This window comes from Oncorhynchus clarkii, chromosome 9 (genome assembly GCF_045791955.1).
Source record: "Oncorhynchus clarkii lewisi isolate Uvic-CL-2024 chromosome 9, UVic_Ocla_1.0, whole genome shotgun sequence".
NCBI classification, from domain to species: domain Eukaryota; kingdom Metazoa; phylum Chordata; class Actinopteri; order Salmoniformes; family Salmonidae; genus Oncorhynchus; species Oncorhynchus clarkii.
This window is the reverse complement of record NC_092155.1, coordinates 25,403,319-25,419,822: the sequence shown is the minus strand read 5'-3', so window position 1 is coordinate 25,419,822 and position 16,504 is coordinate 25,403,319. Positions and strand designations below refer to the sequence as shown.

Sequence of the window (16,504 nt, the reverse complement as noted above, 5' to 3'; positions counted from 1 at the left end):
AGGCTGTAGCAGCAGTTTAGTTAAATGTGCCTCCTCCAGTAAAACCCTGTTTTCCCTGTCCTCCCAGACTCCTGCTTTGTTCCCTCTCGGCTACGCTTTGAAAGTGACTACAGTTCCCTGGCTCTAATGACAGCTAATCCTGTGTCACGGCACGGGGGGGGGGCAGGCCTCAGCCCGACACCACAACCAGGGAACTAACATCTTCTTCAGTGGCTGTCAGTCGGCTGGCTAGGCTTTTTAGCGCAGGAGATGCTACAGTTAGGGAGACGCTACAGTGCAGGAGATCTTGCTACAGTTAGCGACTAGCAAGTTAGTTAGCCCCTGAGTCGCAATGTTATGTCGTGTTGTGGAACGATAACTAGTGTCATGGTGTGAAAGTTCTGGAGACTTTTGTGTTTGGGTTGGCACTGAACTGTAATGTGTTGCTGAAGTCATGGTAAGGGTCTTTGCGACATGCACGTCTACTATCTGAGATTGATTGGTGATGTATTTGTCTCAGAGGGCTAAATGTGTAATATTTTCCCAGAACGACGGAGTAGATAGCGGTGGAATGCATTCACCATAATTTCAAGGCAGGAAACGTCAGTAAGTGTTTGTAAAGTAGGTGTCAAGAGCACTAAGAGTAAAAGGAATGCATAGGTACGAGAGAAGTCGTGACTGCTGCATGTTTAGCTAAAGAACAGCTCTGGTCTGGATCGCAAAAGTGCTGAACCGACCATGGTAGAATTAGCCTTCAGCTCATGTTTTAAAGGTGCAATATGCTGAAATCGCTCCACCATTTGCAGGTTGCTAAAAATCTCATAGTTGGCCAAATTTCAGTTTATGTGACAAACCAAGCAATTATAGCGTAGAGAATCATTGTACCATCTAAACCGCTGTCCAATACCTTTTCAAAACCACCCAAAATTATATTTTCAGTTGTTTGCAGCTGGTGTACAAAACTGAAAGTAAAAGATGCAAAAACGAAACAAGGGGAAGCATAGAAATAGTGCCCATAGAACAGATCTACAGCTCCTTAGACTTGCTTTTAATGAGAATGACAGATCTATAACTCCCATTTCTGTGTGAATTTAGTCGGTTGCCCAAAAAGTTAGATATTGCAGCTTTAAACATGTTTTCAATTTATGACTTAAGAAATGGAATAACATTTTCAATCAACCACAATTGTTCAAAGTGGCTTTTTGAGCACACCAATGGTTATCTACAGTTCTTCACTCTCCCATTGAGGTATATCCATTGAGATGTTGAGTCACTGTATGTTAAATAATGCTTCTCATACCAGCAGTTAGTCTGCGTGAGGCAGTCTGCATCAAATGCTGTCTGTCATTCAGTAGTCGACAGTCACAGGGAGAGTAGGTGCTTTGACAGGTTAATAACAGGCCTACACCAGCATACTGATTTCCCAACCCTTGTTCAGTTCCCTCCATGTTCTCATTGACGTATCGTACCGTCCCTCTGATCCTCTCCGCTGGCCTTGACTCGTCATTGTCCCTGCACGGCCGCAGTCATCAGCCATCCACCATCCGCCAGGCAGCTGTGAAACGGTGGTTCCCCACTGGCCACTCGGTCTGTGTCATTGACCCTCCCCTACTGCCATCAATGGGCCGACACACGCCAACCACAAGCAGCACATTGTGGGCCAGAAGCCAAGGGAGCCAGCGCAGGAAGGGGACATCCCCGAGAGAGGGAGAGAGAGACCAACCTCCGCTTGTCAGGAATACATGATTAATACATGCTTTACATACATGAAGATACCTCCTTGTGTTTTCACAGCAACTGACCCATGTTTTGATTGCCATGTCGCCAAAGCTCCAGCGTGACCTTTTCATTCGTGTCTTTTCAATCTGTCGTACGAGGACAATCATTTTGCTCATTACTCAAGCTCCTACAGCCTTCAAACTGGCTCTAAACCGGCACTTGAAATGCTTATTGTCTTAGCGCTGACAGCCTTGGCGACACGGACAGGCTGGATTGATGACGTTGCTTGGCTTGTATGGGAGCCAGCTTCTGTCTCTCACTGTCCCTGTCTACACATAGCTAGTGTCATTGTCATTCAACGGAAAGAATCTCCCACACCCTGCACTTTCAAAGTATCACTTTGATTTTAATGCTGTACCATAGAACCAATATTTTCTTATGATGGCCGATGCAGGTACCACCTCACTTGTTGGCTTCTTCCCTCCGGTAGGTAGACCCATCTTTGGGCACATCAGTCCACACCCCCATAGATTTCCCCACAATGTGTCATGGCACTGTAGGAGTTCTCTATTGTTAGGAGGGCCTGTAGGTGTGTGTGTGTGTGTGTGTGTGTGTGTGTGTGTGTGTGTGTGTGTGTGTGTGTGTGTGTGTGTGTGTGTGTGTGTGTGTGTGTGTGTGTGTGTGTGTGTGTGTGTGTGTGTGTGTGTGTGTGTGTGTGCGTGCGTGTGCGTGCGTGCTTTCTAACCGCTATAGCCGTGGGCATCTCCTTCTAAAGCCAATATTTTGCTATGATGGATAAAAGATCAGACTGAGACTGTATTCTGCTCTAGTTTCCGTGGCAACCCCTTTACTCATTTAGTTTAAAAACAAAGTCTATGTAATGGTTTAAAAGCCTGTTATTTTTCAAGTGTAATGATGTGTGTAAGATGGGGAGGATGGACTGTGTACATATCATGCATTTTTTCTGTGGGTATTAAAATATGATTTTGTGTAATTATCAATAAAAACAGACAAGAGGGAATGCCCCCAGGGATGGGAAGAAATTGTGGAATAGTTATTGATAACAGGATCAATTCATTTGAACGCTGGGCCAATTTGTTATTGACTACAATTACCACCTGACTGTGTGCTTATTCAAAATTGTTTTATCTGAACATTTTATGAACTGGAGTAGAAGTCAATCACCAACTGCCTCGAGTCCGATTTTAAATTGTGCCCTGAAAACATGATAAACTACTGATAACTTTATTGGGTAATTAATAAAGAAATATGCTTGTCCTTATGTGATGCCTTTTATAGAGGGGTTTGATTTTGACAGAGCCCATTTGGACAGGTTCCATCTAGCAGCTAGCAGCTCTCCTCTTTTCCCTCACTTTACATTCTCTGCTTCCTCTGGACCAGAGTGCCAGGGGCACCAACTGTGTGTGTGTGTGCGCGTCTGTGCGTGTGCATTCGTATGTGCTTGCGTTCATGTGCGTGTGTTGGTGCATGTGTTTGTGTGTGGGTGGGTGTTGTTTGGCTCGGCCTTGCTTCCTGCCCCCGGGTACACCACCAGTATATCCCCGTCTCTCCCTTGCTCTCCCTTTTCCCTCACTGCTTTTCAAATACAGGCAGCACAATGAAGGTCTGAATCTGTGTTACTAAAAGGCACCTTTTCAAAGCCCTGTTTCTGCTAAGCGTCTTGTCCAGAGCCTGCTTCACTCCGACTAATGCATGCTAAAGAGGCACACGCAAACGTCTAAATGACCCTGTTGAAAAGCCGGGACCTCTCCTTTACTTAGTAGATAGAACAGAAGGCTCCTCCAACGCCGACAAGAGCACATTCGGTTGCCATGAGTGCCATTGTTGTGGTGCTTCATATGCATATTGCACAATATGCAAAACGAGACTGTTTCCTCGTACCCTGTAGTGGGTTTAAAAGGTTGGATGGTGTACAATGGATTCAAAGTGGATAAAATATTGTAGGCTACCATGTAGTAGTATTCGCCAGTCTGCAGCTTCATTAGAAAGCTTGTCCAGTCTAAGAAAATTGTGCATCACAAGCCGCAGATCTCAATATGACTTCCTGAAAGGATGTGTGGTTGATTCAACACCAGAACAGATAACTAATTCAAGAAAACCCCATGTGGGAACCACCTGAGAGAAATTAGCATATTGTTTTATTGAAAGCTGGCGAATAGAGAGGTAGCTAGAGAAAGGAGTTAGTTACTCAGGCTGGCTTAGTCCAGCTTCAGCCTTGTACATGCTTGAACAGTGTTTGTGAGGAAAGTGGATTTTCAGAGGGATTACTATTCCTTTCTGACTCTGGCTTTCTTTGCTTTTGAATCATCCCAAATGAAATTGGCAGCCATAAACCCTGACTTAAATGTTCTTTCAATCTCCTTTCCATATTATAATAACGCAGCGCCATGCATGCTGCAGGGGGGGCCGTAGGCGGGTTTTAAATATGGAGGGTTCACCCCAAAATGTATAACGCCTTAATTGTTTCTCAGTATTGCATCTCCTAGGCAGAGTGCTGACTTATGAATATTTGATTGGCAGCTTTGTAGCCATTTTAAATGAGAGGTAGGGTGGGGGGAGACTGAAAGCTGTATGGAGATGTAGCGCAAATAGAGTCTGAGGTGTTCCGCATGGAAACTAGGCAAATTTATCCGGTGTGCGTCCCAAATGGCACCCTATTCTCTATATGGGTCCTGGTCAAATGTAGTGCACTATATAGGAGATTAGGGTGCCATTTGGAATGCAGGACCAGTAGTTAAAGAAGCTCAGCGCAGCACACGACAAACAATAATGTATCGCCATTGACACACAGATGTTACAAACTTGAGTTCTGGGTGAAGTGTTTCAACACAAGTGTCTGAAGGGACAGACTCTTATTCAGCAGCTTTGGATGTGGCAGACAACGTTGTCGAAAATTGACTGTGTAGAATTATTGGTTTGAACCAGAAGTTCCAGTTGGTGCTCTACGTTTCTAATGGCTCTTCTATCCCTTCCGTCTTCCAAATATCCTGACCCATTTGAACCCGTACAATATTCTCTGCCAATTAGCTATTAACCAGTAGCGTAATCTCTTCTCTGTCTCTTTGTGGTTATGTCATTTAATTAATAAGTCCTGGGCAGGTTGTTTGGGGAATGAGATGCACCCTCTTTGTGTCCTATTCAACACTTGGCAAATATACAGCCTGGGGCTGTTTCTTCACTGAAAGATTCCCAACTGGAAACCTTACTCTGGTGAGAGAGTTTTATGGGAATATGTTGAGAGATGGAAAGGTTTTTTTGTTGTCCCTTGATTATCCTCCTTGGAGGTAGTAGCACTGAATATAGCAATGTAACCAGGAAAGGCAATATTTTATTTGATGAAAGGCCGTGTTTTTCTCTCAGTTATTGATGATTCATGTCTTGGTTCATGACCTCCATTGTTTTTTAAAATGTTTTTGACGAAAACTGGGAGGTTGGAACCATTCAAACAAAAGTTCAGTCATGAGTCATGATGGGTTTTAGCTAAACATTCACTGAGATACCACTGCAAAGCTTTGGTGTGGTGTGTGTGTGTGGGGGGGGGGGGGGGGGGGGGGGGTTACTGTGTTGTGCGGCAGGGGAGCAGCAACCACGGGTGCTTGTAGACATTTGTCCGCTCACTGTGTGTGTCTTTTGGCACTTTGACAGAAAGCGAAGCTCACCGCCAATGCCTGATGCCTTGGGGTGACAAGCACAGAGTGAGTTCAGTTCGTTCAGTGAATCACCTAAACCACAGCACACTGGCTCTTGTTTGGGGTCTTGAAATATCTTGCGTTGAAATAGACTATTGGAAGATGCCAATATTGCAACGTTTTTAGCCATTATTGTCCGAATCAATATGGCGCTACCGACATCAAGGCCGATATATAATATCGGGCGCATTGTTTTTGTTGTCTGTCTCTCCATCTCTATCATTTTGTCCCACCCTCTTATTTTCTCTCCTTTTTTTCACCTCTTGTTTTTCTCTCTTTCTGGTGGTCATGCAGAGGCTGGCGGCAGTGAAAAGTGCTGGCGTGGTAATTTGTCTCGGGGTGTAGATGGGAAGTGCCAGCCAAAGACTCACCCACACTCTCGGAGGGTAGCAGTTGGTGCCCTGTCAGCCATTTTCCCAGGTCAAATCCCATAGTCCATTGAAAGGCGTTGTGCTCGACAAGATTTCATTGTGAAATCCGTGAGATGCCAAAACACTCCAATTTAGAGTATTGGTTTGAAAATGAGCCTTTGTCAATATTGTTTTCGGCGATTGTTTGTATATGAAATAGTACTTTTGATGTAAATTATGTATACATGGTTGAGACTTCATGGAAACAACACTTTTTTCATTTCTACATATGGAGGTTCATTTTGTGGAAAGTTATTTTCTTAGTCTAAGTCACATGCTCTATCAGCCACGATATACAGTATAATGTGCCCATTATTATTACTACCCATCGTATCTTTGTGCAGCTAATCGTCTTTTTACGAAGTGACTTCGTTCTCCTCAGACACTGCACAGTCTGTGGTGAAGGCTGATTGGCTGCTCAGTCTGTGGTGAAGGCTGATTGGCTGCTCAGTCGGTGGTGAAGGCTGATTGGCTGCTCAGTCGGTGGTGAAGGCTGATTGGCTGGAGATGATAATGTAGCCACAGTTATGTTGCCTGGTTTGAGACCCATAGAAAATAGCTGCTTCCTGGGCTGGAGGCTGGCTGTAAGATGTAATGTGATTGACACTTCCAGACAGTCAGCATTCCCAGATCAATAGCAATGGGAGCATTCATTTTTTTCCCCTGACACTTCATTTTCTCCCCCTGACACTCGCTCATGTTACTTGTGCAATGAGAGTACAGAGTAAAATGGTGACTTCATATATATATCAACACTGCCTGAATACATGGGTGTTATGGTGGATGAGAGAAGTGGGTCTGTGCAGTGGTTTAAATGGGCATTCCTATCAAAAAAGAGCTACGTGCTGACTAATGCAGTGACGACAACGACTCGCTATGCAATGCTTCACGATCTTCCGTAGTGCTCGGTTGATTCTGTATCTTTTGAGTTTGAGATAAGCCCTTACCATAGAATCGAATAGACATCGTCCTTTTTATGATGGGATAAAGGTCAGCCATTTTGGTCAGGGAGTTGGTCAACCATGGTTTGATGTGCTGTGATAAGACATTGTGTAAAATATCTAGCCAGACAGTTTTAGAGGAAGGATTCCATAAATGTTTCAAACTAACTGCCAATGTGCCAACATTCCATTCAAACAATGCAGTCAATCCACAGTCATACACTGGCTGAAGTCAGTTGATGATAGAACTGTTAGACAAGTTGTAAATGCAACAAGGACTGATATTGTATCATATAATAGCACTCCAATTAAAACAGCTTTCCAAATAGCTTTCCAAGAAAACATACGTTTTGGCATATACAAGTACCTTGCAAAAGTATTCAGACCCCTTGGAGTTATATTGTGCTACAAAGTGGAATTAAACATTTATTGAGAATTTTTGTTTTGTCAACAATCTACACAAAATACTAAAAAAAAATTGATAAAAAAAAAAACAACGATATTTTAAATATCTCAAATTTAGTCGTTGTGTAAGTATTTACTCCCCGAGTAAATGTTAGAAACACCTTTGGTATCGATTACAGCTGTGAGTCTTCTTGGGTAATTAGGCTATACAAGCGCTTTGCACACTTGTATGGTGCAATATTTGCCCATTTATCTTTTTCAAAATTCAAGCTCTGTTAAGATGTTGATTTGTCTCAAACATACGGCTTTGTATTTAGGCCAAAAAGTGTTATCCTTTGCTCAGTTTTTTGTAATATTGAACTTTTTGGGGAATCTTTTTGGGAATATTCTTCTTTTCACTCATTTAGGTCATTATTGTGGAGTCACTGTAGCTGTTTTAAAATCGACATTGTCCTCATAGTAACATCCCTGAGCAGTTTCAGTTCAGAAAGACGACAGTATCTTTGATGTGTATGGGTGGTTTAATACATAATCCACAGCATAATTATTAACTTGACCATGCTAAAATAGGTATTTAATGTCTTATTTGTTGTTGTTACTCATCTACCAATCACTGAAGCCCTTCTTTATGAGGCTTTCAAAAAGCTTCCTGGCCTTTGTTGTTGAATCCGTGCTTGAAATTCAATACTTGGCTGAGGGAAGTTACAGGTGATGTATGGGGGACAGAGGAATTGTTAGTCATTAAAGAATCTTGTCAACCCATATTATTTCATGTAATTTATGTGATTTGTTAAGCCACATTTTACTCCTGAACTAATTTGGGTTTGCCTAAATTACTGGGATGAATACTTATACAGCGACTATATTTTAGTTATGTGTATTTATCTTAAAAAATATATATTTTATATCTTCCACTTTGACATTACAGATTATTTGGTGTAAGATTGTTGACAATTACAACAACAAAAAAAATCTATTTTAATCCCTCTTTCTAACACAATAAAATGTGAAGAAATCCAAGGGGTCTGAATTATTATTTTGCAAGGCACTGTATTTTAGAGGCATTTATACAGAACAAGTGTATAAAACCTGTATAAACTGTATAATTATACAGTGGGGCAAAAAAGTATTTAGTCAGCCACCAATTGTGCAAGTTCTCCAACTTAAAAAGATGAGAGAGGTCTGTAATTTTCATCTTTTATACTGATAACAAGTTCAAACAGGTGCCATTAATACAGGTAACGAGTGGAGGACAGAGGAGCCTCTAAAATAAGAAGTTATAGGTCTGTGAGAGCCAGAAATCTTGCTTGTTTGTAGGTGACCAAATACTTATTTTCAACCATAATTTGCAAATAAATTCATTAAAAATCCTACAATGTGATTTTCTGGATTTTCTTTCTTCTCATTTTGTCTGTCATAGTTGAAGTGTACCTATGATGAAAATTACAGGCCTCTCTCATCTTTTTAAGTGGGAGAACTTGCACAATTGGTGGCTGACTAAATATTTTTGCCCCACTGTATGTATATTGTGTATCTCACTGTGTGCAGTGAAATGTGGTGACCTTGGGCCGTATTTATTGAACTGAGTCATGTAGGCTACATGGATAGAGATCCTTTAATTCACATTCTATATGTAATTATATGGCTACATACACCAATGTATATAGTAAAGGATAGGGATTCAGGAGAAGAAAGCTATTTGATCAGCTAGGGATGTTGAGATATTATTTTTTAAATTTTATTTGTAACCTTTATTTAACTAGGCAAGTCAGTTAAGTACATATTCTTATTTACAATGACGGCCTACCAATAGGTCTCCTGCGGGGACGGGGGCTGGGATTAAAAATAAAACATCTACATAAAGAGGGACCCAAGACAACAACATAGCATGGCAACAACACTTGCCAACACAGCATAGTAGCAACACAAGATGACGACATGATGGTAGCAGCACAAAACATGGTACAAACATCATTGGGCAAAGACAACGGCACAAAGGGCAAGAAGGTAGAGACGACAATACATCAGGCGAAGCAGCCACAAGTGTCAGTAAGAGTGTGCATGAGTCTTTGAATGAAGAGATGGAGATAAAACTGTCCAGTTTGACAGTTTTTTTCAGCTCGTTCTAGTCGCCAGCTGCAGCGAACTGAAAAGAGGAGCAACCCAGGGATGTGTGTGCTTTGGGGACCTTTAACAGAATGTGACTGGCAGAACGGGTGTTGTATGTGGAGGATGAGTGCTAGGTAGGTATCTCAGATAGGGGGGCGTGAGGCCTAAGAGGGTTTTATAAATAAGCATCAACCAGTGGGTCTTGCAACGGGTATATAGAGATGACCAGTTTACAGAGTAGTATAGAGTGCAGTGATGGGTGCATTGGTGGCAAATCTGATGGGCGAATGGTAAAGAACATCTAGCTGCTCGAAAGTACCCTTACCTGCCGATCTATAAATTATGTCTCCGTAATCTAGCATGGGTAGTTAGGATGGTCATCTGAATCAGGGTTAGTTTGGCAGCTGGGGTGAAAGAGGAGCGATTACGATTGAGGAAACCAAGTCTAGATTTAACTTTAGCCTGCAGCTTTGATATGTGCTGAGAGAAGGCAGTGTACCATGTAGCCATACTCCCAAGTACTTATATGAGGTGACTACCTCAAGCTCTAAACCCTCAGAGGTAGTAATCACACCGGTGGGGACAGGGGTATTCTTCTTACCAAACAACATGATCTTTGTTTTGGAGGTGTTCTGAACAAGGTTAAAGGCAGAGAAAGCTTGTTGGACACGAAGAAAGCTTTGTTATATTTGTTATATTATATTTGTTATATTCTAGAAACATCCACATGCCCAGCATATTGTAATTGGAGAATACGCGGCTTACAAGGTAGTTGGAGAGCAGTACTTTAGTATGTTAATGTAGTGAAAGTAGCAGAAAGGTAATGTAATGAAAGTAGCAGAGAGGTAATGTAGTGAAAGTAGCAGAAAGGTAATGTAATGAAAGTAGCAGAGTGGCAATGTTACGAAAGTAGCAGAGAGGTAATGGTGTGAAAGTAGCAGAAAGGTAATGTTGTGCAAGTAGCAGAGGTAATGTAGTGAAAGTAGCAGAAAGGTAAATGTAGTGAAAATAGCAGAGATGTATGGTAGTGAAAGTAGCAGAAAGGTAATGGTGTGGAAGTAGCAGAGAGGTAATGGTATGAAAGTAGCAGAAAGGTAATGGTGTGCAAGTAGCAGAGAGGTAATGTAGTGAAAGTAGCAGAAAGGTAATGTTGTGCAAGTAGCAGAGGTAATGTAGTGAAAGTAGCAGAAAGGTAAATGTAGTGAAAATAGCAGAGATGTATGGTAGTGAAAGTAGCAGAAAGGTAATGGTGTGGAAGTAGCAGAGAGGTAATGGTATGAAAGTAGCAGAAAGGTAATGGTGTGCAAGTAGCAGAGAGGTAATGTAGTGAAAGTAGCAGAAAGGTAAATGTAGTGAAAACAGCAGAGAGGTAAATGTAGTGAAAATAGCAGAGAGGTATGGTAGTGAAAGTAGCAGAAAGGTAAATGTAGTGAAAATAGCAGAGAGGTAATGTAGTGAAAGTAGCAGAAAGGTAAATGTAGTGAAAACAGCAGAGAGGTAACGTCAACAACTAATGTTGTTTTAAAGCTCTAGACAAGATTCTTGCAGCTGTGAGTTTTTAATTGGCCAAACATGTCAATTAATATTTTGTACTGTCGTATAATAAGGCATTGCAGTTTCCATGTGCTGAAATCTGTCTGGGATCTTTCGCCTGACTTTTGAGTTGCACCCCAAGTGTCATGCTTGGTCGTACAGTATCTCACCGTTAATCCACCGGCAACCCACCCTTCTTCCATCCTATCTTTTGATCCTTTCTTTTGATTCTGAACATTCATAATGGCAACGTCATTATACTCCTACCTGAAGTAATGGTTACACAACGTTAAAAGTGTTAAAAGTGTCGACCCCCAGTATGACCAACATGGTTTCCTGTAATCAGCCTTTTGAATGATACTTTTAATCTGTGGAAAGGAATTACTTGTCGTTCCCGGGAGTGCTTCAAATAATGCATGAGTGGGAGATAGATAATGCATTCGAAATAAATGAGGGGGAGTTGTTTGAATAATGCATAGTATTAATTTGCTATGCAACGGGAGATGGACAGTGTTTCTAGCTAATGGTGGAAATGGCTCTAATTGGAGTGATGGCTCTTAACCATGCCTGTTGCTTTCCTGAGTTGAAACTCTTATTGGCCTTTTTACCAATTAAGCGTCTACTTTTTCACTGATTGCCAAAAGCCATTTTCTACTCCCACAGTGATGGGAGAAATATAAATCAGGAGAAAAGAGATACATAACACTCAGGTATATGAGATCTGACGGCAACTACAGCATTGCACTCCAGAGCAACAGACTACGCACTGAGCACACACTAGTTGAATCAACGTTGTTTCCACATCATTTCAATGAAATTAACGTTGAACCAACATGGAATAGACGTTGCATTGACGTCTACGCCCAGTGGGTAATCTCATGGTCCAGGTTGTCTTTGATAGCTGACTTCATTTATACAGGACATTGAATCCTGGGTATTGGTCTATTTTATCTATTTGTATGAGGGTTTAAAAAGGGGGGCATGACAAGTTTGGTAGGGTGGGGTGGTTGGTGCCGGAGAGATGAGCTGTGATCCTTGGTCTTTTCACTGAATTAATGAATAAATTAAGGAATTCATTACTGTACCTTTAGGCACAATATAAAATGATCAGTTGTTCTGTCAAATTCCCCTTTAAGTTGTGGTAAATGAGAAGGGAATGATCAGACTATATAAATGCAGACCAATTTCTCTCCTTCTAGATTGTAAGCCTGCAGAGCATCAATTGACTGGTTGCATGGCGGGGGGGCTGAGTTATGATGAAATTAATGAAAGCTATCAGCTAATGGAGCCCAGCTTTGAGTCATCCCGAGTAATCAGCCAGGCGGACCGGCAGGCAACCAGGCAGGCGGGCAACCAAGCAGGCAGGCAGGCTCATCAAACCTCAGCCTGCTGCACTCTCACAGTTCTTAAGTGCTGGAAAGCATGGGCGTGTGCCATTCTAAATGGCAGTCTTCAAAATTGAAATATATTGCGAATTACTTCCAAAATCAATTATTGACGATTAATTAGAATGGATAAAGTAAGGACAGGATTGAGAAATAGAAATTAAGGCAATACATGAAAGACAAAGACTTGAATATCAATCATCCACAAAGTCTGTCAAAGGGGGTAAGGCCTACAGTATATCAATCACAGTAGGCAATGTGTGTTTGGAATTGCTGTGGTTTTGCCATTTCTGAAGAAGCTAACATAACAGTAACAAACCAACTAACCTGCACCTTCTCAAATGACATGAACAACACAGATATGCCAACTAGTAGCCTATGCTAGCTCTCTTTTATTCACTCGCATGCATAACACATTGTTCAACGGTCTGCTAAGCAACTGGACAGCAACCTGAGAGCATCACTTGTAGCCAGGAGTATCCAACAATACTGAATGCCCTTTACCTCATCCTACTATAGGCATGGAATTGTAAAAAAACTAGGAGCACTTGATTTAGCTCACTCAGCGTTGCCAGGTAGGCAACAGGTGTTTTCCTGTTTGGAACACTTCCATTGGTCCTTAGATGCAAGCTTCACCCAGAAGCCTTTGCTCTGCTTACATTCTGTGTGCATATTCACACGCAGTGTGCGTAAAACTTGAAAGAATGGAATATTTTCAATACCACTGAAATGTGTCACTGTCATCGACGCCAGCATGTTGGTGATGTCAAATGAATGTAGCGATACCCTGACACACAGTAAGTGTCAGCAATGAGATGCCTGTAAGATTGGAGACAACACGTCAGGCTCTGTGTGTAGTTGCACTGATGAGTAAACACCACACACACACACACACACACACACACACACACACACACACACACACACACACACACACACACACACACACACACACACACACACACACACACACACACACACACACACACACACTGTTCCCAGGAAGCAGCATACAGAGGCTTCCCCCACCCCTGATGATATGAGTAGCACTATGTAGCAGACGTGGTGGAAGGCTGGGGGGGAGCCTGTGTTCAACAGCTCAACATGAGAGACGGGAGGCTGCATGACGACAGACTGTCATTTTAAGCCCGGGGCTAGAGTTGCACAACAGGTGCTGAGAAATGACCCAGCCAGGGGGCCTTTGGTAACCATATCTGGGGCACTGGCTGGGGTTTAAGCACACCAACACAGATGAGTGTTATCTGTACAGGGATGTAGGCTATGTGAAGTTGTTTGGTAGGAATAGTTTGGCTGACTTGTCAATTGTTTCAGTCATCATCCATGTTGGGTGTCTGAATTGAAGCTGAGTGAGGTACTGAAAGAGAAGGTTAACTTTGCAAGCCATATTTGCAATCTCGAGCTAGCTCTGCTTTCTTGTATCATACGAATGTCTGTTGAGAGAGACTGTTGAAAGTGAAGTAGAAGTCTATGGCTGTACTCCACGCTTCTCCCAAAATCTGCACTTGCACTTTCCTTGTCATGGATTTAAAGAATTTGGATTGGTGTAAGCATTGGCCGGAGGGAGTTTACACCATAACGGGAAGTGTTCAAGTGCACACTTCAGGAGATCTGTGCAGTTTATGCAACATACATGGTAGATCAAATTAAGCCCCATAATTATAATGACCTTTTTCTATTATTTTATTCATTACAGTGTGACATAGAGGTGGGCTGGAATTCTGATTACAGATGATGTCACCTAAGTGAAATCATTGCCTCGGTCTGTGAGATCCCCTCTCCACTCAATGACGCTGTTTCTGTAATGGCTAATGGCAGAGCACATTACTCTGTCGTTAGCGGTGATGCTGCTCTGGGATGTTAATTAGGACGATTTCCTCGTTTCTGATGGTGTGAAAATGCTGAGTTAGTGAATCCACTTCATATTTTCGTAAATTCGTGGTGGCTAATTTGCAATTAACTATCAGGGAGGTGAACCTTCTTTGTACTGTACAGCTGTGTGTAAATCATATTATGTCTATTACTGTGTATTATATAATATGATGGCTATTACTGTGCATTATATAATATGATGGCTATTACTGTGCACTATATAATATGATGGCTATTACTGTGCATTATATAATATGATGGCTATTACTGTGTATTATATAATATGATGGCTATTACTGTGTATTATATAATATGATGGCTATTACTGTGCATTATATAATATGATGGCTATTACTGTGCATTATATAATATGATGGCTATTACTGTGCATTATATAATAGGATGGCTATTACAGTGCATTATATAATATGATGGCTATTACTGTGCATTATATAATAGGATGGCTATTACAGTGCATTATATAGAATTATGGCTATTACTGTGTATTATATAATAGGGTAGCTGTTACTGTGTATTATATTATATGGTAGCTATTACTGTGCATTATCTAATAGGATGGCTATTACTGTGTATTATATAATATGATGGCTATTAGTGTGTATTATATAATAGGGTAGCTATTACTGTATATTATATAATAGGGTGGCTATTACTGTGTATTATATAATAGGGTAGCTATTACTGTGTATTATATAAAAGGGTAGCTATTACTGTGTATTATATAATAGGGTGGCTATTACTGTGTATTATATAATAGGGTGGCTATTACTGTGTATTATATAATAGGGTGGCTATTACTGTGTATTATATAATAGGGTAGCTATTAATGTGTATTATATAATAGGGTAGCTATTACTGTGTATTATATAATAGGGTGGCTATTACTGTGTGTTATATAATAGGGTAGCTATTACGGTGTATTATATAATAGGATGGCCATTACATTGTGTGGAAACAAGAAAGCTTTGACTGCGTCATGATTGAAACAAATTCCACCGAAATGAATACCTTGTTTCTGCTGTTCTGCTTTCCTTAAATGAAGGATATTGTTGTGGATGACTGTAATTAGTCAATAATTAAGATGGCCGTAAGGACAGGATAGTGAGCATTTGAGAGGATTTGGTGTAGGCGGCAGCAGTAACACACAGTCCTGCTAGCTGCAGGCTATCAAATATTAGCTGTGATAATTCTTGTCATTTCAATGGCATCATTAGTGTATGCTAAACCGGCAGTTGGTTTTCTGTTTGATAATTGCTGACATCAGAGTGCAGGACTTTGTTTACTATTTGAATAAATCCTATATAGATGTATTCACACATTTAGTTAAAATATAGTTTATTTCAAATAGTTAAAATAGAGAAAATATAGAGAAAATATAGTTTAGTTAAAATCTGTGTTTTGTTACATTCAATGAGAGGTGCATATTTCCCTTAACACCTTTTCTCTGGCCAAGATATTTCCTCCAAAGACTTCAACTTGCTCAGTGATTCAACTGTAGCTTTGACTTGTTTGACTTAGTCCTCTTGGGAGCATAGAGTCTCCAACATGGCTCTCCTCCTCACTCTTTACTGTGTGAGGGCTTTTGTACCTGTGGGTTTGTAGGAACTAACTCTCCCCCTCTTCCTTCTCCTCCAGCTGTCCCGTTCCCGCCAAGTCACCGACTCACAGCCAAGGAGGTGTTTGACAGCGATGGGAGGCCCAAAGTGGACGTGCTCAAAGGCCACCTGACCAAGGAGGGCCGCGTGGAGGAGAGTGTGGCCCTCAGGCTCATCGGCGAGGGAGCGGCCATCTTGAGGGCTGAGAAGAACCTGCTGGACATAGAGGCCCCCGTGACAGGTTAGTGAGTAAAACACACACAGACATAGACATACACAGACCAAACTAATGCCTGCACACACACACTTCTTATTCCCGAAATCTAGAAGTTTCTACCTGTGATGGGGAGTCTACCTGGTTGTGTGTGGTGGTTTACAATATCCAAAGTCATTCTGTAGCCTAAATACTGCAATGCGTGTTTGTTTGAACTTCTCCCTCCCTTCCTCCCTCTCTCTGTCTGGGGCGCCCTTATACAACCTTCTGACTTTTCCCACTTCCCCTGAGTATGTGAGTCACCGCCAGGCTTTGAAGGACGTGCGTGGGCTCTGCTGCCCATCACCAGAACGCTGTAACAAGCAAAGGGCAGAGGGACATTTTAAACTGGTTCACACAGTCTGACCAACCAAGGCGATGCTAATTGTTGAAATGCCCTTCTGGTACATATAGACTTGAAAAGGAAAATAACTCTGACACACACATAGACGTATTTGCCCTCATGGAGAGGTGAATAGAGTTTTTCTTTTCTTTTCGTGTCACATAACATTTTATGTGAGCCAGTGAAATGGATTGAAATGTAATCCACTTCC

The 16,504-nt window shown here is 41.6% G+C and overlaps 1 protein-coding gene across 7 annotated transcripts in view; it reads left to right on the top strand.

The window, feature by feature from the left end:
- Positions 1-16,504, top strand: part of LOC139416121 (protein phosphatase 3 catalytic subunit alpha-like) — a 111,479-nt gene that overhangs the window by 25,432 nt on the left and 69,543 nt on the right. For all 7 annotated transcript variants that reach the window (XM_071164428.1, XM_071164430.1, XM_071164429.1 and 4 more), the window contains exon 2: positions 15,738-15,938. In XM_071164428.1, coding sequence (XP_071020529.1) covers positions 15,738-15,938 — 201 coding nt within the window. The remainder of the gene's footprint in view (positions 1-15,737; positions 15,939-16,504) is intronic.